This window comes from Zonotrichia leucophrys, chromosome 12 (genome assembly GCF_028769735.1).
Source record: "Zonotrichia leucophrys gambelii isolate GWCS_2022_RI chromosome 12, RI_Zleu_2.0, whole genome shotgun sequence".
Taxonomy (NCBI): Eukaryota; Metazoa; Chordata; class Aves; order Passeriformes; family Passerellidae; genus Zonotrichia; species Zonotrichia leucophrys.
This window is the reverse complement of record NC_088182.1, coordinates 7,361,588-7,385,204: the sequence shown is the minus strand read 5'-3', so window position 1 is coordinate 7,385,204 and position 23,617 is coordinate 7,361,588. Positions and strand designations below refer to the sequence as shown.

The following is a 23,617-nucleotide window of genomic DNA, read 5'->3' as shown; positions in this document are numbered from 1 at the left end:
CGGTTTTTTGCATTTTATAACATTTCCATCACCATGTTGGTTTTAGGTGGTTGTCACAATACAGAGGCACATACATATAATGTAAAATTAAGAATATTTACAAACGTTGAGGTTTTCTTGTCCCTCTCCCTCCATCTGGCAGAGCATGTTTCCTGGGCTGTGCTGCACACTCATTCAGTTCTCAGCATGGGAATGGCACATCCACACAAACCCTCATCATCCTCATTTTGTCATTTACTAGAAGGCCTGGCCCTTTTTGGGGACTCCACTCTGTGCAGAGCTCCCACACTGTCCCCACAGCAGTGACAGATCTGGTAACACTCAGGTGGATACACAGATGATACTCATAGATGATGAGATGGGGTTTTTAAAATTTTATTGTATCCTTTTTCCTTTCTTTTGCAAGTTCTTGTATTCTTGCATTGCCCTTCCAGGGGTATGCAGACATTTCCAAAGTCATAAGTACTTTCTGTAGAAGTGAAAGCAATTTTTGCTTGATATTTCATCAGGGATTTGAATTACTTACTAATTTGATGGAACATAAATAATTGTGCCCTTCACAGTGTCACCAGCTTAGTAACAATGATAGAGAAACATACACATAAAAATCAATACAGGCTTAGTTGCTACTTAGTTGATTTTGTTTCCTCATCTCCAGGCATAATTTTGTAGAATCTTAATGGTGACATTAAACTTAATTTTACATGAGCAACCATATAAAGTTTCTTAACTGGAGGGGAAATCATGGTGTACCAAACTGCCAGACGATGTCTGGATCTATGATAATGCTTTGGGGTCTGCCCCATGTTCTTGCTGCTGAACAGGTTGTTCCCACACCTCTCCCCAGCTCCTGCATCTGCCCTCCAAGAGCAGCCCAGGATCACTGAGAAGGCTCTTACAGGAGCTGTCAAATGCTTGTTGCTGATTTTGAAGTTGCTTTTGGGTTTGTGCTCTGCCAAGGATTTGTCACACCTCCTGCCAGCCAGGTGCCTGCTCTTCTCACTGCCCCAGGGCTCGGGGGAGCCACGGAGCCCAGCCAGGAGTGACAGCTGGGAGTGGGCAGCCCTCCCTGGGGAGGGGATGGGGTACGAGCAGGTGGGCTTTGGGTTTTCTGGGGCTGACTTGCTCTTTCAGCCCTGAATGCTGGGGGTCTTTTTTAGCTCCTCTGCGAATGCTCATCTCATCATGAAAGCTTGTGGGAAGGGTCTTCAGCAGTGCTGGTGCTGACAGGACGGGTGATGCAGGTTGTTCATGTTGAAGTTGGATCATAGGTTAAAAAGCCACTGCTGCCTGGTTCTGTTTGCTGCACACATGGAGCAGTCTTGGTGCTGCACATCTGACTCCTCTGCCCATTTTGCTGCCCAGGTGCTCAGCTGGGTGCCCTGTCCTGAGCCCCTCTCTACTCCTCATCCTTCTTTGTGATGCTGAGGATTGCAGGGCAGGAAGGAGCTGCTCTTGTGCAAGGGCTGAGGAGGCTGCTGAGGCCCCAGAGAGAATGATTGTGCCCTTGTGGGCATAGGGACTGAAATACCAGGTTATGTGTTATACAGTTGATTTGCATTAAAATGGCTATGAAAGCTTTTGCCTGCCACACATTCCAGTGAGGTCTCTGAGGAGCACCTGGCAGGATGGAGCTATTGCACAGAAACATTGCTTTTCCCACCTTTGCTGTCTTTGATTTGCCCTTTTTGGTACTGTTTTGTGTGTAAGCCTCTTAGAGAAGCCTTTTCCTTGTTTTTACCAGTGCCTGGAAGGCATTAAAATGGGTCTTCTTCCCTGATATCAGTCCTGGGGTGGCACCCAATGCTGGAGGCTGTGTGACATTCACGTTTTTCCAGCCTGGCATGCTGCTCTGCACAGGACCACAATCCTGTTTTACTGTGCAGGCCAAGTGTTGTCAGAGGGGACAGCAGCCCACACAACGCCAGGCCCGTGGAAAAGATTTCAGGGTGATGGAAACCATGTTTTTGTCACTCTGTCCTGTTCTCTGAGGCTGTCGTCAAGAATCTACACTGATCAGCAGAAAATTATTATTAGAGCACAAATAAATTATCACAGCAGAAAAGGCTCAATGTCACAAAAATGGGGCTCTTATTACCTTCCTTGTCAAAAGTGAGCTCTGAATATCAAAGTGCTTCCAGATCAAAAGCTTAGGTACAAAGTGAATCAATGGCATCTGTTGCTTGTTTGTGAACATGAGGTGGGGTGAGGGGAGGAGAGGAACCTCGGTTTATTTAAAAAGAAGGTTGGAAAAAATCTTAAAAAGCTGTAACTGGAACCCAGCATGGAGCAGAGTAAAGCCTTGGATCTCCCTTGAGATGGGCCAGAAATGGTCAGGCAAGGGATTACTAAAATTTTTGGTCTTGCTGGGGAGAACTTACCAAAATACAGTGGAAACAACTGCTTTAATAATTAAAGAGGATAGAGAATAAATATGTTGCACATCTCTCCAGTTGTCCTAGGTGAAAAATCAGTGAATAACCTGTTAAAATAAAGTTAAAATAAAATAACCTGTTAAAAAAGAAGCAATCTAGACAGTGTTAGTTACCCTGTGGATCTATCACACCAGAATGCATAATAACAAAAAAACACCATTAGCACCATGACACGTTTTTCCTTTTGTTTTGAACTTCAACCATAACACCGCCTGACAAGCTGTTTGCCTTCTACACCAAATATCATGGGGTTGTAGAGAAGGGTGGGGGAGAGGGGTGAAGGTGAGATGTGATACCGTGGGACCTCATCTTTGAAAGGAAAACTTTGAAGGAAGCAGCAGCTCAATTTGGAACAAGGAAAGACCATCAAAGGGAGAGCAACAGTGTACGTTAAACTGAGAAGGAAACGTGGAGGAGCATTTCTTTTTCCTCAGGGATGAGCTGGATATATTCTTTTGTTTTCTGATCTGTTCTTGTGTTCACAGTCAGAGTAGCCCTGTGAAAGGGGCCAGGACACGATTGCTGTGGAGCAAAGGGGAGGAGGAGGGAGGTGGGAAATGAAGATGAGAGCAGAGGTGATAAGTTCACACCTTTATATAGGGCAGCTCTGTGCATAGCTGCAGGGGTCTGTATCATTTAAAGGAATAAATGGTGGAAGTGTTGGAAATCTCTGGTCCTTCACCTGTCTGCTCTGCAGAAAGCAATGCTGGTCATGGCTGAGTAAAGACCAGCAAGCTGACAGAGAATTAATAATTGCACAGAAAAACTAACTCAAACTAACAAAATAGATTGCAGTTGTAAAAGTTAGGAATTAAAGCTGATGCTGAATGTGAATAAATCATCTGCAGGGAGTAGGATTTGAGTGCTGTGCTGGTGGGTTTTGGGGCTATCCAGTGAGAAATGAGGGATGGAGAAGTCTGAGAACATGTGGTTTTGCTCTGGCTCTGCATGAGCAGATGTGAACAATCCATGCTCCTCTGGGCACTTCTGCTTCACTTCAGCCTCTGCCAGGGTCCAGCTTTTGCCAGGCATCCTCCTCTTCTCTAAACTTTGTCGTAGTTTCTTTTTCCTCTTATGGCTGGTGCTTATTCTGTATTTCTTAGTTTCCTTGCCTGTCCAGCCTCATGTACCCGTGCCTCAGGTCAGGTTTTGTGAAACCTGGAGAAGTCTCATCCCAGTCTGGGATGCCAGCAGCTGCTCTGCATCAGCACTGCTTAAGCATGAAAGGTTCAGAATAACATTTTCCTTCTTTAAAGAGTTAAGACCTCTTCTCTGCAGCTAAGCCTTTTCCTCCTAAGCTGTTTTAAGAAAGGGAATGACAAAAATTAAGCCTGAGACCAACACGTGGCATGGAAATGGTTTTTTGTGAATAAGAGTCTTGCCTTTTTTATTCCTTCCTCCTGGCTTTTTGTTCCTCTCACTGGTTGTCTCAGATTAAATTAGTCTGCAGGACTGTGTTATTATCTCACTCCCCTCCTCCCTGCCATGCTGTGCTTGCTGTGTCCTTACAGCTCCTTACATTGCTCAGCAGAGGCTCTTTTAAAAAAAAAATTTAAATAAAAGTGAGAAAAATAATTGCACAATAAATGACAAGAATTACCCTGAGTACAGAGAACTGTCAGATACTGCTCTTCCTGCAGGATTTACACAGCAAGCATTCATCTGATGATCCTTTCAGTTAAAGTAATATATAACATTTGTAATCTCATCTTTAAAATCACCCCCACGAGTCTGGTCCTTGGCTGTGCTTTGCTGCCTGCTTTATCTGGGAAGTTCTGGCTCAGTGGGTGTGCAACATGGTGTCCTTTTGATTATTTGTGTATGTTTGCTTTTAAAAAATTTGAATGCAGAAGCTTTAGAATGTCTTGGCTCATTGTGAAAATGAAATTGGCAATAACATTGTTTAATAAATTTGGGAGACTTTCAAAGCTCTTCATATTGGTATTGCAGATTTCAGTTATTCAAAGTGTAGCTGGGTACCTATCAGGCACTGCACATACGTTAATTTTGGAAATAAGCTCATTTTAAGATATTGTTTTCAATGCAGCCAAGTTCCTGTTTTCTTACAGAAAATCATGATGAAAGTCCCAAAGCATTCCATGAGATATAAATGGACTTGGCATATAGCTATTTTCTTGTGATGTCCAATCCAAGTTCCTGTTAGATTTAAAAGAGTTTTGATCACAGATAGTTGTGTGCTGTTTACCTGCATATCTCAAGAAGCCTCTTACTCTAGTGATTTGGTTAAAATTCAGGTCTATCTTTTTCCACTGGTTTACAGACTGTATTTTTAGCAAGTCAGTCCTCGAAGGCAAAATGTTCAATTGATGGCTCTTTCAAAATAATATTTGTTGGCATCAGCTTCTGAAAACTGTAGTAGTTGGTGGAGATCCACTGCTGGTATCTGGTTTAAGATCTGATTTTTTCCTCTGCTCTGTAAACTATTGTGCACAATTTAGTATTAGTTCAGACCTAGTGGTGATGCCTTGACAAAGAGTGTAAATAGGTCAGGCTTTTAAAGCATGTCTGCAGTTGCTCTGCCTTTGGGTCAGGTTGTGCAGAAATTGGCTTTGTCCCATGCAAAATGCTGGGGAGATTTCTCAGCCCAAACAAAGAATATGCTGGGTGTGACTTTTCACGTTGCTGTTGTGAGACAGAGGCCAAGAGGCAGATGTGAATGGTGTATCAGAAGGTCAAATATGTTACCAGCTGGCTCAGTTAATTGTTTTTTGTGAATGTAAGAGTTGAAATCAATATTGTCCTTTCATATTGTGGAACACTTAGTGTTTTAAATGCCACATTCATTGTTTTAATGGTCAACAATGAATCTGTGGTGTTTGCTATTTTTACCTTTGAGGTGTTAGAGTGAACATGTTTTTCCAAGCATTGGTGCTGTAAACATAGCATTGCTGTTTGTTACCTGTGGGTAAAACTGCATTAGTGGGGAGATGTTTTGGATACTCCTCTTTGCTGCATCACCTGGGAGCACTGGTGGCAGCAGCAGGTTACTGTTCTTTCCCAAGGGAATGCTCAGTATTTCAAGGGCCTGTCTTCAGGGTCAGGATCTCTGCTTTCCTGATTGTTTATATTTCCATTTGGGTGCTCAGATGGGAGGAGGACAAGGAGCAGCAGAGAGCATTGCAGGGCTTACATGTGAGAGTGAGTAGGTGGCTCATGGGTCAGTTTTGCAGCATTGATCTCAGTGATTCACAGGTGTTTGCAGGTGAACACATTTGCTTTGCTGTCTTTTATTGCTTCTGTCTGCCAGTTATTTCCTGTTACCTGTCAGCAAATGTTGTCTCATCAGTCATGCAGTTTCCAGCCTTTTCCATTTCTTTCCTCCTAGAAGCTCCTCACTCCACTCAGTCTGTTCCCAGCCTCCTGGACACAGTTCATGCCCATCCCAGGCACTGTAAATGGGAAACAGGAGCTGCTAATAAAAGACAGTGAAGAAAGGTTTTTATTATTTCCAACCTTGTTCTTTTTCATTTAGTAGGAACTATGTATACATACACACAGAGGCATGTGTATATGTATATATGTATATATATATAAATATTTCTATGATAATCAGTGAATGCTCTTGCTTAGCCTGGAAATTATTCTCCTTACAGTTTTACCAACAACAATAACTGACTTAACATTGAAGTCTTTGAAATGGTATGACTTCAAAATGCCATATTCAAAACTGTCTCAAGGTCTTAGGAACTTTAATTTCATGGCATTTACTGTTTCAATATGCTCTTGAAGGATATGGCAGGTAGGCACTGGAGTTTCAAAGTCCCTTTTTCTTTAAGCTTCATGTGAAGATCTTTGTGACTCTGATTTCTAAAACTCTGCACCATGCATCTAGATGGCAAGTGATACAACAGAATGATATGTTTTCAAAATTGTTACATTTTTAAAGCATAATCAATTGATTATCATCTATTTTAGTAGTCATTTTAATCCAATTATATGTATTTTTTAATTTTAATCTTTGGCATTCATTAATGAAAACTTAGAGCATTGCTTGTAGCCATGAAAAATTAGATCGAGTACACCCTGCCCTACTTAAACTGTGTATTAGCAAAGCTACTTTTTCCTTGAGAAATACTCTTTTTCACAGCTGACTATGACTTCCCAAGTGCTTAGGAAAAAACCCTCCCTAATTGATAACCAAAAATTAATCATAGTCGGATACTTCCAGTTTGCATTCAAATAAGGTATTTCTCTGTCTAAATAAGCTTCCTTTACTTGATTATTCATATTGTAGTTCAAAATGTTTAAAAATGAAAGACAGAGTTGGATGAAATGTAGACTACTTAATACAGTGTGTATTTAATATAAAAGTTATGCATTATTCATTTTTGCAATTTGAATAACTTTGAATTTAGCATCCCTGTTCTTCATCTTTTCCTTTGATGAACAATTAATTATTAAAATATAATATTGTCAGCATATGGCACAAAAATCCTTGAAAGTGTAAAATGAGCTTCCTTCTCCTGCCATCCTTTGATAAAGGGATACCATATTTGTGGTTTTGCAGAGCCTTTATCCAGCATCTTAAGTGATTCCATCATTGTAATTAAAAGATTACAAAAGTTAGAAATAGTTAAATTGTTAATTTTAACTGCAACTTTTTTTTTTTTTTTAATTTGAGAGGGAAACACTTTAAAATGTGCCTCTTCCTCCCAGCTCTTTCATGTGCAGTCACTGGATGTTAGTGCAGGGGATGTATTCAGACACTCTTTGGGATTTATCATGGCCCACTGTATGCTGAGTGCTGATACAGAGAGACAGCTCTGAAATAGGAATCCAGTGTCAAAGTTTGTGTAGTGCATTTGGAAATCAAGTCCTGTGCCTGAGTTTCTAGTTTTTCTAACCAAGTTTTTCTGCATAAAAATGAGCCAATCAAATTAAATGCGACCTTTTGCTGTGATTATGACTTCTTGATTAGAATCTCTTTGAACTTTGGTCAATCACATATATTTTAGTATTTATTATTTAAGCATACTTTTTCTCACAGAGGTATGCTATGATGAGGAAAATGTGAATTGTTGTTTGTTTATTTCCTTTTTGGAGATGCACATATGGTCAAAATCTACTTGGATTAGAAGGAAAGGAATTGTTCACCAAGAGTTTGCAGTAGTGCCTTGACTTTAATAGAATTACTCATATTTTGGAATGCTAAAAGCTATGGAAAACATCACATACCTGTTGATATTGTGCAGAAAATAGAAGATGCGTGAAGTGTATGTATCATTGGCATCGTGCAGCAGCAGTGGAGTTAAGTCCCCCAATTGTCAGACTGCTGCTAAGAGGTTTAGGCAACTCCTGATTTGATCAAGACTTATAGAAGACTGTGGGATGCTGTGGAAGTGAATTCTGCAGACTTCATCCCATTTGGAAGACGTGTGTGTCAATCACCAGCCCACCTGCTGCTCCCTTCTGTTGGGGCGGGAGGGGGTGGTGGTGGGTTTGCTCAGCAGCTCTGGTGAGACAGAAAAAAGAGTTCCCTCAGCCCAAGTGTGGGCTCCTGTTTGAGGCATGCAGGATGCTGAAAGTAAGGAATAGAGATGTCCAGGAGACCCCCTCATGTCAGCCTGCCCGAGGCAGTGCAGTCTTTGCACTGAGGCTGAGAGGGCGCTTCAGCCTCTGAGTCAACATGGATTGCAGAGGATAAATGCTCAGGGATGGCAGGGAAATTGCCTTGCCTGCAGCTGTTCCCTTCTTTTGTTTGTTTCTTTTTCTTCACTGGTGTTAAATATTACTAGCTTGTCACTGTTGCTTGCTGGTGAATGCTTCCAGTGCTTAGGTCTGCATTTCAGGGTGTCCAAGGAGATTCTCAGAGAAAAAAAGGTTTGTCCCCAGACTGTTGGACCCTGGGAATCTCTTTCTTGGATTTGGGAGAAGGGGCAGCAGTTCTGCCTGTGAGACCTGTTTGTGGTGCAGTGCTGGCTGTGTCTGGCAGCACCCTGGCAGTGCCAGCGTTGGTGGGTGCAGGCAGGCCTGAGCAAGCACTGCTTGGATGTTGCTTTGAGCACCACGTTGAGCTTCAGCAGTGTCCTGTGTCCCTGCTCCCCAGCCCAGCCGCCTGGCAGCTCCCAGAGAAGTTTGGCTGAGCAGCATGGCTCTGCCTCCTCCATCTGAGCAATCCACTGAGGGTTTGACTCTGCTCCTGCATCCCTTTCTGCTGCTGGCAGAGATGGGACAGATGCACTGCCTGGTGTGCTCTGGTCAGGCAGCAGCAAACAGGACCTGGCTGTGTCCCGCTGGGTCCTGTCCTGCTGCCATCAGGGTGGAGAGCCACTGAGTGCTGGAACCACTGACTACAGTGTTATATCTGTACTGACATAAACCTGTGGGGTAGCAAGTGCACTTCACACCTGCACACATTCAGTTTAGGAGGTGTGTGATTGGGATGGGGCTGACTAACATTTTGGCTGCTCTTTTAATAAACCGCACGTCAGCTCTTACAGAGGGTTTCCATTTTTCATTACATATATGATAAAATATGTTGTTGCCATTACACCTTGTTAGGCTGCCTAGCGATGTGATGTCTGTTTTAAAGACACATTAAAAAAAAGTGTAATCCTGCTTGTCAATCTTCCCTGCAGAGAAGGAGACCTTTCTGGATCCCTTTGTGCTGAGGGAACTTCTGCCAACATCTCTGGGGAGCTACTACCGCTACACAGGGTCCCTGACTACTCCTCCCTGCAGCGAGATCGTGGAGTGGATCGTGTTTAGGAAGCCTGTGCCCATTTCTTACCACCAGGTGTGTTTGTTTGGTCAGTGAAGCCCACCCCTTCATTTGCCCTCCTTAAGACAGTGTTTTCAGAACCAGCCAGTTTAATTTGGAGAACACAAATGTTTCTGTTGACAAAAAAGGAAGTGTTGGTGATTTTTTTATTCTCTAAAGTAATATTGTTTCTGAACAGGAGCCATCAGTCTTGAGAAGACAGTACAACATGAAACCCAGCTTCCTTTCAGTGATTTATTTCATATTGTTTTTGTTAAGATTAAATTAAGCTATGGTGTAAATAGTTACATAGAGTTCCCTTTTATTCTTTTTAATTGAAACTTTCTTTTCAAAGTAAAGTGAGTGATTTCAGTTCTGCTCAGATTTAGTAATTTGAACTAATTACATTAGAAAAGACATCTTTCCATTAATTCTCCATGCTTAACTGTTTTTATAACACAGTAAAGCTGCCATTATGTGCTCAGCTAGCTGGTGCACAAATCTTTAAAATTAGCACAAAGCAGCTTTTAATGTAAATAGACACAATGTCTGGAGTTTGAAGAATTGTTCTGATAAGGCAATGTCTAGATGAAGCCAAATGTTTGACAGTTCAGTGTATTTTGACATTGTCAGAGTGTGGTCTTTAGAAAGCCAACCTGCTGGATTTAGACGTGCCTCTTACTCCTCTGTTATAATCCACTGAAAAAAATGTTTTTGCATTACTAATTCTGTGATGTGCACATGAACATTTCAGTGGGTGATCCTGAGTGACAGATGTTGTGCTCAAAGGTTTCAGAAGTACAGAAGGCACTTGCCATACCCCTGCTCCAGGCTTTTTTTCCTGTTTCTCAATGCAAGAATCTCCCATAGATTCTTTCATCTTTTTTTGGCAGTCTGTGTTCAAAATCACTTGCAGTGCTTCAGCTGAGGCCCTCCAGAGGCTGAGGGCCACGTCAGGATTCATGTCTCAGCCTCCCATCCTGGTGTTATTTTGCTGTTTCACAGAAGTGTGATGGTGCTGCCCGTGTTCGGCTCCTGGTCAGCAGGAACCCTTTTGCTGGAGGCTTTCCCTGGAGCTCTGTGGCAGTGCTGAGCGCACTGTGCCCCCAGGCAGCCCCCAGTTCTGACTGGAGCCTGGGACTCTGCACATGGTCCTGTTTGAATCAGACCCCTTGTTTTTTTAGGCTATTTCTCTGATTGTCGAGATCATTTTGAATTCTGTCCTTGACTGCAGGATACTTGCAATCCCTTGTAGCTTTTCACTACATCAATAAGTTTACTGTTTATTGTTTGGTGGCTGCAATGTCTGGCCCATGCTCAGTTTTATACCCTGTGTGCACATCAGGTGGGTCACGACTTCTTTTTTCTTTTTTAACAAATGCGAATAAAATGGAAAATATCCATTTCAGCTGTCGGTATAAAGGTACTTTTTCCTGGCACTGCTCCTTTCCTGTGCTGTACAGAAGTAACTGTTCCAAAGCAGGCCTTTAAAATTTGGCATTGTGCTGCTCTGTGCATGTGCATGTGGTTGAAGGGCTGGGAATTCTGTGTGTAGACAGACTTTCATTGATACTACAACACATGTGGAATAAATAATAGCACTCCCCCCTCCCCAGTAGCTCTAGATGTGGGTGTTTCAAGAGCCTGCCACCCTGCCACTGCTATGATTATTATTTGTTCCTCTAACAGAAACAGTGTAACATAATCCATTGCCAGAGTTTAACCTTCTTTATCACAAACCCCATGAAGCAGCCTGTAATCCCTGGGGATGACAGTGATACTGTTTAAGCTTTGTTGCTGTTCCAATTAAATTCGTGCTTTTGTGCAAAATACCTTGCTGGAAAAAGGACAGTAGTGAAGTGGTCCATTTGTGGAGGCTTCTCTATTTTATTTGCAGTCCTCCATCATCATCATCTTCCCTGATAATTAGACAACAAACCAGGACAAGCTGTGTCGCCCTGTGGCTGCATTGTAAAGCTAAGTGCATTCAATGACCCAGAGCATGGCATTATCTCTCGTAATGCATACCTCAGAGTAGCTCATTGTGCTCACAACAGTTTCAGTATTTTTAATTGCCATTTGTATATCCAACCCTTAGAAAACTACACATCAGGCTTTAATGGTTTGTAATTGCATGACTCAGAGTTTTAGATCAGGTTTCCCTGTATCTACAATAGTCTTACAAGAGCTTTTAATTTCTTCTTCTGAACAGGAGCTCTTGTACTCCTTGAAGAGCATGAATGTAGCTCCTTGACTGCAGATCTTAGAATATTATTTTTTTCCTGGCAGCTATAGATAAATTAATTTCTCATTTGTCGTAGATAATATTTTTATAGTGAAAGTGATGTTGAAATGGCTTATATATACTTCAACACATAAAAAGTGGAAGGTTAAAAATCATGTTTGAATTGGCAGTTGTTAAAATGCAATTATACCTCCCTAAGGTAGCATGGCAGAAGAAAATATTTTAAAAGTTCTCTCTGAAAGTTTAAAAATTCAATTAATGTCACAGATGTCTAAGCCTAGAGACTTGACTTCAGAACAGGAGTTACAACCCAAGTTCTTGAGCTTTTATAAAGTCACCTTAAGCCCTGTTAGCTGACTTCATCAAAACTGCCTCCAGTGCATCAAGTGCAAAAGGTATGTAAATAAACACAAGAGTTTTGATCTGTGCTTTTATAGAAGGGTGTAGCAGGATCATCTGTTGTGGGGTTTTTTTAAAGACAAAAGTGTAAGTCTGTGCTTTCACCCCTTTTTTAATCCATCCTCCTATGCTTTTGAGGGGGTCCTGCTAATAATTAGGAAATGGTTTTTGAAATTTTTCAAGATGTTTCTTTGAAAGAATCAGAAACAGAATTGTGTTGAGAACCTCCGAATAAGGCATTCACATGAAATACAGGAGGAAAAAAAAGGAAAATTCAAATCCCAGCATCCACACCTGCAAGCCTGGAAGCAGCACCTGAGCTCTGGTGGTGGCACCTGGGCTCCCTGCCTGTGATGGGAGCTGGTCACTGGTGGTCACCCCTCCCTGCTCATCCCCTGCTGTCTCTCTGCTGAAGGAGGCTCAGATTACTGATTTGAGAGGAAATTAAAGAATGGTAGTGGGTGCCTCATGAGTCAGTGGGTGATGCTCAACTGCTCTGTTGCTTCTTTGATTATTTTTATCAGCTTTATCAACTGAGGCTGCCATGATAATTATTCCAGTTTTAAGATTTGGGGCTCACATGCTTCTCCAGAGTTTTTAGAGCAGACACACTTAATGAAAAGTGTGTGAGTTTCAGTGATGAAGCTGTCATTAAGCTATGAGTGTTACTCAAGTCCCTTTTTGAATTCCTGGCCCAGATTCTGTGCTCCCAAAATCCATACTATCTATATGTGTAACTGATGTGATGCCAACAATATCAGAATTGATTCCTTCTCTGCTCTGTCTTGCTCAGTCTTTCCCAGTGACATAACTAATTCTAGTTTTTGTCCTGAATGATAACAAGGTAACAGTAAATGCTGTACCTACCTTTATAGCTGGGAGAAAAACATTAGCTGAAAATATTTTCTCCTTAGTTTGCTAGAATTTTTTTTTTCTAAGAAACACTAAGATACGAAGCAACAGAAAAGTTTTCCAATTACAGTCCTTTCTTACAGGTTAATACGTTTTCTTATAAATAGCTCAGATCTGAATCCAACAGAAGAACTTATTCCCAGAGGAGTGTATGCTAGCTGTGCCTAAAAATGCTGCACAAACTGTCTGTGGAGCTTAGCCTGGCAGCTAAACTTGGTAAGGTATTCAGAGATAAGGAGGTATTGCCTTATCCAGGAGAAAGCTCTCGGTGTGGAATGACCTGGAAGCACTTTCTGATGCAGTACTGTGAAACAAAGCCGTGCCAGCAGTGAGGAGGGTTTGGCAAGGCTGTGTCATACACAAAAGGGATCTTAAGGGCAAATGTTTCTTTGCCAATGACAGATGTCCACAGGTTCTAGAAGGCCTTCTCCCATGTTGGGCAGGATAAGCCCTGTGCTGAGATAAGGTGGTTGGCAATAATTTCAGTGGGCAGTCTGACTTCCTATGCGCTTTTATCAGTCTTGGCATCAACATTTTACTTCCTTCCATTTTGCTGTCTTATCAGCCACCCGGATTTCACCACATTGTTTTTCTAATTAACATCTCTTCTCTCCCCTGCCATGATGGTCCCATCAGCTGGAGGCATTTTACTCCATCTTCACCACTGAGCAGCAGGACCATGTCAAGTCTGTGGAGTACCTGAGGAATAACTTCCGACCAGTGCAAAGGCTGAACAACAGGAAGGTATCCAAGTCTGCTGTGAAGGATGCTTGGAGCCAAGATATGACAGACATGTTGGAAAATCCACTTGGTACAGAAGCTTCCAAAGGTAGATTATACTTTAGAATTTTATACCTGGCTAATAGGAGAATGTTTTTCTGTCTACTTTGTTATCAAATGGTATTAAGAACAGCTGTGAGCTACCAAAGAAATAATGCAGGTTGTGCAGGCATTCCTTGTTGGTAAGTGTCAATAAATTAACTAATTCTGCTTATGCTGCAGATCCCTGTACAACTCACTGTCACAAGGTGCCATGACAATGCAATATGTGGGTCTCAGAGCCACAAAATATGAATCTCAAACTGGCAATGTCCCTGGTTCTGCCAGCTGGCTGTAGGGCCGTGGAGATACCAGACAAAAAGGGAAAACCAAAGAGCCAAGGTCAGAGGAAAAATTTCAGCCCCATTAGCACTGAGGTATTGGGTGTTTGAATGGAAATAAAGTGTCCAGATGTGGTTATGGGATTCATTTCTCCAGTAACAAGACTTCTGAAAAACTGCCAACCTTTTAATTCAGCGTTTGTATCACTCTGTTGGTAATGGTGACAGGAGGAAAATAATCTCTTCCTTTTAGGCAGGTGATTTTCTAATGTCTTGCTGAAGTGTTTCATGTGCCTTTTTGTAGAGCAGCTGGTGCTTGCTTCTGTCACACACCAGATAATGAGCTGGAGGGAGGTTCCTGTCGCACTGGCACAGGCAGCCCTGGCTACAGGAGCACATCAGAAATTCTGAGAGAAATGTGTTCTGGATAAAATAAGACTAGAAATAAATATCATTTACTACTTTTATTTGCCTCTATTTTACTGACTGGTGTTATTTATAGGTAGGAGAAATCACATGTACTTTCCAGTCTTCAGTCTTGCGAAGTGCTTGGTGCTTAACCAGTAGAGGTAAAGAAGAGAGGGGCAGTTTGCCAGAAGGCAACAGCTAAGCAGATTTACAGGCTTCCCTTTTTTACCTGGCATTTTCACCTGGCCAGGCACAGAAAGTGCAGATTTTAAAGGATGTGAATCATGAAAACAGCTGCGTTCAGCAGCCTCACCTTCCCAAGAGAGTGCTGGGAGAGTGTATTTCTCAGGGCTCATTATTCTCTGTGCGTGCTTTTACATATATATATATATATATATGTATATATATATATATATATATAAAATATACATGTACACAAACCTCATGCACCAGGCAGCCTTGGGACAGAGAATTTACATCAGAAGTGAGAAGGAGATCCCGGGAATGAAGAAACTCTGCTACGCTCGGATGCTCTGGCCTGTAGTTTTCAATCAGTGTTGTAACAGCAACATGTGTCAGTAATTTCTTCAGTTATATCCTCTGTACATATTATTTACCCAGAACAGTGATGAAAGTTAATGAGTTACATTATGTTAAAAGTGACAGAACTGACTCGTTTTTATTTTGAGTGCAGCCAAGGTACCTCTGATATAGCATTCAAGGAGATTTAACTGCTTTGGCCACATGCCTGCATATTCCTCACCTCACTGGATTGTTTGTAGGATTATAAAGAATCTTGGGGTGGTTTTCACCACCACAGCAAATAACTGAGACCTGCAATTTTGTCAGACCATTATAAACCCTAAGGTCTGTAGTTAATGGGCTGATCTTGAATTTGGAGCTGTCGAGACCAAAGGAGCACCTTGAATGACCAGAAAGATTCACCATGACTTTGATCTTTAAGAACCAAGCACACATGGCTGTGTTCCCTGTGAGCAAGGGACCAGCACAACCATGTCCATGTTTATGTGGTCTGGTTCTTGGGGACATGTTTCCTGAGCAGGTTCGCTGTGGGTCCTCTGCTACTATGTTCAAGTACCTTAATGCTCTGTATTTATGTCTGCCTGGGAATTTGAATTTGTGACATAAGAGACCCTCAGGTGGGGGACATACATTTCCCATGGTCTGACAACATTCAGCATGCCATTTAATGGTAGAGATGAGGCTGGAGTTGCTGATTTCTTCCTCCCCCTCAGCTTTTGCTCTAGGAGGCTATTGGCTGGGCAGCCAGTTGTTGTACCAGCTCTGTTAGCTTGTCACTTTCTGGGTTGTGTGCACACCAGGGGACACTGAAAATAGGTGCATTTTTTTTCATGAACTTAAGATAAATAGGTTGGCGCAGTGTTGCTAACACAAAATGTAGTGTATCCTCCAAAGGTTACAGGGATGAGATATAGCTGTTCCAGAAATATAACAACATGGATGGTTCTGGCCCCTTTTTTGACAAAGGTGAGCAGTGATGATGTACCCGGTCCACTGCACATTCTGAACTACTGACATATAAACAAAATGAGTTGAAGTCATAATACTTGAGTGAAAGCAAAACCTGTTGTTTATTCAGCTAGTGAATATAGTACCACTTTATACAGTGTCATTCATGCAAAAGGACTGAGGAACAGAGTGCATGAAGTGCTTTCCAGCCAGACAGTCTTGCATACAAGTATAGAAGAGTGTAAGGTTAGCATTACAAATTTCTTTTATGCAGATTCTTCTGCATACCTCCTGGTTGCACCTCGATGCTTTCCACATTGCATTAGGCAATGTGACCAATGGCTGTCACATGGTGACTCCTGTCTGCCCTCCCTGTTCCTGATTTATGTGTTGTAGGAAAGCCGTGGTCACGAAAATGTGTCTTTTAGTTGCTGCAAGGTGATATGGTTTGTGATGGTGTCCAGCTCTGCAGGGGAAGTTTGGGTATGTTTGTCGGTGTGAATTTTTGCAATTTGTTTCCTCTGTCACACTCTATTAAGTCTGTGGGCAGTATTGCTAATCTGGAAAACAGTGTAGCATTCATTATGTAAGCCTTTCTTATTCTGGAGGAAAATGTGCCCAGAACAATTTGCATAATGTTCAGAATAATTTTCAGAATTCCCTGGTGAATGAGGAATTTCAGATCAACACAAAGCAGTGGTCCATTGGCGAATGTGCCATCCTGAACAGTTTGGGACCAAAGGGCTCTCAGCTATTTCTCTCAGCTATTAAAGCTATCTCAGGTCACAGAACTGTGACCAGTAGCATAACCTGCAGATTCACTGGAGGAAAACTTTCTCACTCTGTACCAGTCCTCTGGGTATTTCCTTAGCAAAGCCCCAGAAGTGGTGGCATTTGGTAAACAAAAGGTCTTCTGGGAAAGGCTGTTTTAGGTCAGTGCTTTTGTATGCAGTTTGTTAACCAGTGTGAATGTTACCAGCCTTTTGCTTTGCAGTTACTCTCCTCTCTCTTCTCTTTTTAATTCAAAAGAGGCAGTGAAGAGAGGGGCATTGTTTTCAATCATCAGAATACAAGATGGTGAAATACTTCAGCTAATTTGAAATAGGACCAATTTTTCACTTACAAATAAAAACTCCAGATTTTTTTTTTGTGTCAGAGTTTAACAAGAAGAGTTTTCCTTTATTACATTATCTTATTGGTTCCTCTTATTGGCAAAAGCCGATTTAAAACAGTTGTCTTGAGGACTACTTGTATGCCTGGAATAAAAGCATATGCATAAGACCTTTGCTGAATCAGAGCCCATGAGCTGAGCTTAATTTTTAAGTTGACCCTGGAGCTATTTCAAAAAACCATACAGATGATGTTTAAAGATCTTATTTCTGAAATCCACCATCCAGGTTAAATACTGTTCAGCTATGTAATTGTAGCAACTGGTGGGTTGATAATAAACCTTTGTACAATGATGCTTTTTAAGAAGATGAGACTTTCAGAGATCTAAACTATACAGTGGATCATACTGTTAAATGAGGCATCATTTAACAAGAGGGTTCACCATGTTACAATACTAATTTATGTAAAGTTTTGAAAAGTTAGAAGTTCTCTGTACAGACATTCTAAGCCAAGAATGCATTTGTAAAGCATTAATCCGATACTGTAATTATCAGTGCCTGTGGCAGTGTCTGACTTTTTGGACAAGACAATCTCTGTTAAAAGTGCTTCCTTTCTTCTCTGGCCTGTCCTCTGTGGCTCAGGACTGTGTTGCTCTGTCACATCATATATTGTGCTCCTGCATCTCCTGGGCTGCTTTCAAGCAGCTCTGGTAGAGGGATTGCTAATTATTTATTGCTATAATAGTGCACATTGCTCTTCAGAGACAAACAGAATTCTTACATAAAGGTCCATCCAGTTCAAGGATCTGGGTCTGCAGGGCATTCTCACTGCTTTCACATGTCGTCCCATCAAGCAGAGCTGTATTTACAAAACAATACCTGCTTTAGTGAAGGTGTGGGCATGGAAACTCAGGAGGAAAAGGTGTTTCATTTCCTTGTTTCAGGAAGCACCCCATGTGCAACAATACTTGCCCATTTTATTTTGCTGCTGATTACATCAAATGTTGTTTCTTTATGGCTTTTTTTAACACTCAAAGAAACCCTTTAACCTTTCTACTCATTAAATGTGCTGCATGCCTTGCAACACTTAAACAAGCATCCCATGTGAGGGGCTCTTGACATCAGAGTTTTCTTTCACAGATGCCTGATTACTTTCCCAAAGGTGTCTGATTACTCTTTGCTGGAGTCTCAAACGATGCTGTTTCCCATCAGTGGGATTTCACCTCAGAGTACCATCTGTAATTATGATCCTAGACTAAGTTAAATAATGAGCAGTCATAAATGCACTCCAGTAAAACTTAGCTTTGGACTCTAAATTAACAGCTGGGACATTTCTCTAGTACTGTGCAGGTGGTCATTTTCCTTACTGGTTTTTACTGGTTATGTGGTGGTAATTCACAGTTTGGAAGCCCTTTTAACTTAGTACCACTAAAACATGGATAGAAGATATTTGGATTTTCCTCCCTGCAAGCCTTGTGCAGGAAGAATGGCTCAGGGAGGGGCCTGCAGCCAAAGGTACTGCACTCAAGCACAGCAGTTTAGTTCTCATTCACCATTTCATGGTTCCTGATGTCAGAAATGAGACTGCAGCCTTCTGTAAAGGTGCTGCCTTTCTGCAGAGCATTGGAGTGCACCTCCCATGCAGCAGCATCCAAAGGAACAGAGATTCAGTGCACTGACATCAACACTTTGCAGATAGTCTAGAGCATTGGCAGCAGTGTTTCTGAATGGGGACAAGTTATTTGTCTCATTTATAGCCTCTGTTATTACTCCCAGTAATTTGGCTTTGCTTTCTAAATGCCCATGTTTTATGAAAACTGTCTCAAAACAACTTTGCAGTCTCTTCATGCCCTCAGGTTCTCTCTGGGAGTCCAGAAGGAGTCTTAGGCAGAGAAGTTCTACTCTTGCAGAATGTCATTTTTATGGTTTAGTCAAACCTAAATTACTAAAAGTGCTCCATAGTAATATGTAACATATCCAAAACAGCAACAAAGTGAAGATGAATTTTAAATGATTCATTATTGAAAATGTAACTCAGGATGGCTAGAGCAAAATTTAGCTGTTTATTTTCTTTGAATATCACAGGGAGAATGGAAATAAACAGGAACCTTTTAAAGTTAATTTACAGTGTGTTTGCCATTAGCATTGATTCTTTTTGTCCTTTGAAAGAATCTTGGAAGATTTCTTTATGGATTAATAACTCCTTCCTCATTTTCTTGGACAACTGGGCTTTTCCCATTTGCTTTTTTATTCAATTTTGCTATGGACGTTATCATTTCCCAATTCTATTCCCCTTTAATCGGGTCAGCACCCTACTGGATTTGGTGCAAATGAATTCATGTCTCATCATTAGGACTTCTGTTGGTTAACAGCCTGGCTTGGTCACACTGGAGGGTGGTGACACTGTCCTGCCCATTGCTTGTCCTGCATTTTTGCACTACAAATCTGTCTGTCTGCCACTGCCTTCTTGCTCCAAGTAAAGGTGCAAGAGTCTCTTTTTGAGCCTCAAGTGGCTGCTGAATGCACATTTTAGGCAGAAATCACTGTGTTCCTTCTGCATATTTCATCCCTTGACCTCAGCCCTGTCTTGCTCTGCAGCACTGGCTGGGTCCTTGTGTGTGTCATGGAGAGTGTCCTGCAAAAGCAGGAAAGGACAGGCTCCTGCCTTCCAGACAGTTTCAGGTCAGGTGGAACACAAAGCTTTTCATTAAAAAAACTGACCCATTTTGAGGGGGAATCAGAAGCAAAAAGATGTGGTACTTAACCTTGACATAGACCTCATGGTTCCCTTGCAATGGCTCTGTTCTGTGGGGTTCTGTTTAATACCTGTAGTAACTTCTGTGTGGTTGTAATGTGAGGAGTGTGTGAGTCTGGGCCTGAATGTAGTGAACAATTTATCAATAGATTTATTAGTGAGCACTAAGTCACTCCTTACACTTCTTCAGAGATTATAAAGGGTCCAAACCAACAGAGCAAGAGGAATTCAGTGTGAAAGAGTAGGTGAGCTTTGGTTCACAGCTGCCACTAAAGCTGGAAGAGCTGAGCTTGATGATTTATTCCATTTACACCTGGAGGGAATTCCTTTCTGCACTGCCTACCTGCTGGCCCAGCTGTTCAGCCCACAGAAGAACTAATTTTAGTTTGAACCACGAGTCCCTGCAGCTCATCCTTTAAAAAGCTTCCAGAAACTATGAAAGGAAAGCTGCTTTCCTAATCTGATTTTGGGCATCCCACAGGCATGTACTGGGAGGCTCTACCAGCCCTATTGCTGTATCCTTCCTTGCTTCCTAGGCCAAAGGGAACATTGGAGAGGTCAGTTTGACTAACAGAGCAAATATGTGTCCTTCTGGCAGGAATGCCTTCTTTCTCTCCATTAATACTGTTTGTGCCACTGAATGTAATCACACATGTGGCACAAACACACTGTGTAAATAAGGGCACAGGTGTACATTTGAAACACAAGTCACCCTCTGTGTGCACACATGGATGTGTGCAGTACAAACACAAATCTTGCAGGGCAGGTCCTTGTTGGACATCACTTTAGCCCAGCATGGCATCTGGTGGTCCATGCCTTTCAGTAAAACAGGATCTGTTGCTGTGATGCCATGGAAATTTAGGTGCTACAAAGCCATACAGGTATTAATCCAAATGCTGGTTGTGTGAACACTTTGGGAAATGGGCCAGCAACAGAGGGGCAAACCCCAGCTTGTCCAGATGCCCTCAGTCAGAGGGACCCGTGTGCCCATTTGCCCATGAGGTTATTTCACAGGGCTCATAAAACAAGTGTGGGGTCTGTGCCTCACACCTCAACAACCCTGTCTGTTTGAAGCATAGTGGAAGGTAGGAGCAGGGAAGATAAATAGTCTGTCTCCTAGCTACATTCTGCCTGTGGATTGAAGTAGATCAACACAAATATTTGTGTGTACAGCATGCTCCGGAGCCTGCCAATGCCTGCTGGCAAAGTGCAGGCAAAGGTAACGGAAAAATGTGTGCTACTCTTTAAAGCAATTATCCTTATGTATTAATAATGTCATTTATAAGCACTCTGAGAAGTCAACAATGTATACTAAAGCAAAGCTGAAAAACTGCAAACATTTAGTAAAAGAAAAGGGAAAATGTTATAAGTATGCCTGTTAGCACTTTCTGATATATTAAAGCCTGTGTTGTCTGTGCATATGATCTTCATAGTTTATTTGTTATCCTTTGGGAGCACAGCCCTTGCTGAACTCTGGGATTGAATCTGACAGCCCAAAGCGTGCTTTTGTTTATTATGGATTGGTGTCTTTTCCTGAGTACCTCCACTGAGTCACACCAGTTCAATGGAGCTGAATCTGCCCCTGTATCACTTCCCCAACCATGGCACTGAAAGCAAGTGTGTTTTCTCATTGCAACACAGCCCATACTTTTGCATTTCAGGGTTTATTTGAAGTTTTGAGGATCTAATAATGAGAAGGAATATATATGTGTGTGTATATAGGTATAGATGTAGTTGAAAGTATTTTTCTTCCCTTTTCTGTTGGTGGCATTACTTTTCTCTTGTCTACAGTTGGGTTCCTGGGGGTGACAGGGCTGACTGAACTTGGTGCAGTGTTTTGGCAATAGCACAGGCACTGACCACAGCTTGCAGGCACTCTGGAATCATCTGGGATGCCCGTGGCTGAGTTGGGTGTCATTACAGCAGCAAGTGGTGCATCTGTGCTGCAGGACTGGCCCTTCCAGCTCCTCCCCAGGGCTGGGGCAGAGGGGAAGGAAACCCCCTGTCTCCCCCAAGAACTTGGCCACCAAATTGTTTGCCCTTGTGGTGAAGAAAGGCATGAAACCCCCATACTGACCTCTCAGCTTCTCTTCTACTGAACATGGGGGAAGAAATGCCCCAACTACCTTCCTTTGTGCTCCTACTTTGTAAGGGAAAGACAGTGTTCCCTGCCACTCATTCTGTTAAATGAATCATCCTGCATATCCAGAGTAGTAACAAGAAGTGAGGCCTCTCTCACCTTACAGCCAGGAGCTGCCTCCCAGAGCAAGACAAGACCCTTGTCCCTGGCTTTTAGTTACCACTGAGCAGCTCTGAGCCAGTAACATGCTATGGGCACACCCTGGTGCTGATGCTTCCCCTTCCATGTATGAATTGCCTTAGAAGATGCCCATGTCACCACAAGGGATTCAGGATCTCACTGTCACGTTGCTTTTCTGTGCTGAAAATTGTCAGGGCTTCAGCACACAACGTGTATCCCACGGCACCAAGGAGAGGAACAGCAGTTTTGCATTGCTGAGACATTCAGCAGGAGGTAGAGAGTGGGATTTTTCAAAGCAGGGCATAGCACAGCTAGAAATAACTGCCTTTAAAGTGGTGACATTTTTATGCATGGACAAGCTAACTTAGAACATTTTTAGAGGATTTTATAAATCCCGCTGAGCCCAGTGCAACTAGATTCATCATATGAAGACCTGTTTTACAGGGAGAGAGTGTACAAGCCATAACTGAATACACATTTCTTGCACTCTCACAGAGTTTCCCTAAATGGGTCTTTTCATAACCACAGGTAGCATATGCAAAAAGCATGATGAAACCCAGAAAGTTTGGCTGGTGTTGCATTTCTGTCTTTGAAAGAGAAATACAGGCTGCTTTTAAGGAACAATATTAATTTTAAAAAGCTGCAATATTGTCTGACATGCCATTTCTGCATTCATGGGTGTGTCTCAGTACCAGCAATTAATTTTTGCAAAGCAACAAGCCCCTTTTTTTGTCTTTCAGCTCACTGAAATGGAGCTGCCAGGAGCTTTTGGATTAAGCTTCATCAGGCTTTCAGTTAGGAAACCTCATGGAGGTTACGTAGCCAAATACAACATACAAATCAAATTATGGGAGAGATGAATGCAGAGTTGTTAAATTAATTTTGTTTGTTCCAGCCCACTGGAATGTTTTTAACATGAAGAAAATCATTCTCTGCTGTATGGCTGGCCTGCCCAGTGCTTATGAGTGTATCAGCATGCTGCATTCATCTGCCAGTGGCAAACAGGTTTTGTCCAGGCTTGAGTGAGCCCTGGAAGATGAGGCTGGCGAAGATGCTGGATTCCCCCTGCCTTCCCAGTGGGCTGATCTGCAGAGAAAAGCCTGGGTCAAGCTGCTGGGCAGCCCCAGATATGGGCAGCATCTGGGAGAGCCCCTGTGGCTGCCTGAGCTGGGTCAGAGGGGCTTCCACCAGATGCACCTGTGCTGTTCTGCCTCTTCAGGGCTTTTCCAGAAGGCAGCAGCTGCCTTGTTTGCCAGGTTCTCCCAGTTCAGGTCATCCCTGAAGGAAGGTGAGGGTGTTCTTTCCCTCCAGGAGGTCCAGGGCATGTCTGTGCCTGCAGTGGGGCATGGCCATGGTACTGCAAAGGCTCTTGCCTGTTCAGAGCCTCTGAGATGTGGCCTGGGTGCCCCGATGTCACTATAGCACATGAAAGAACACAAGCACTCACCACTGTTCTCAAGGTGAAGGAAAAAAGGCAGTTTATTTTCTGACTCTTAAGATTTACAGTTTTCCAAAAGTGGCAGCAGATTGGAGGGTGACAGTGACATCTGTCCAATGACACTGGTCAAACCAACAGTCTATCAACTTTCTCTTCTTCCATAAAGGAATGCAAAACAATGAGTTATTTACAAAAAGTGTGTGAGAAAGTTCACTACAAGAGTGTCAATATCAGAAGGTTTAGAAAATCTTAAAAAACTAGGGTGACACCCCAGCTGGGGGTTTCTGTCTCCACAAGTGTTGGCATGGGGCTGCCAGCCCAGGACACAGTGGCTTTGGTGTCCT

General features: G+C 42.4%; 1 protein-coding gene across 2 annotated transcripts in view; it reads left to right on the top strand.

Annotated features, from left to right (window-relative positions):
* PTPRG (protein tyrosine phosphatase receptor type G) overlaps positions 1 to 23,617 on the top strand; it is a 387,800-nt gene that overhangs the window by 283,391 nt on the left and 80,792 nt on the right. For both annotated transcript variants that reach the window (XM_064723724.1, XM_064723725.1), the window contains 2 exons: positions 9,035 to 9,192; positions 13,349 to 13,541. In XM_064723724.1, the coding sequence (XP_064579794.1) occupies positions 9,035 to 9,192; positions 13,349 to 13,541 (351 nt within the window). The remainder of the gene's footprint in view (positions 1 to 9,034; positions 9,193 to 13,348; positions 13,542 to 23,617) is intronic.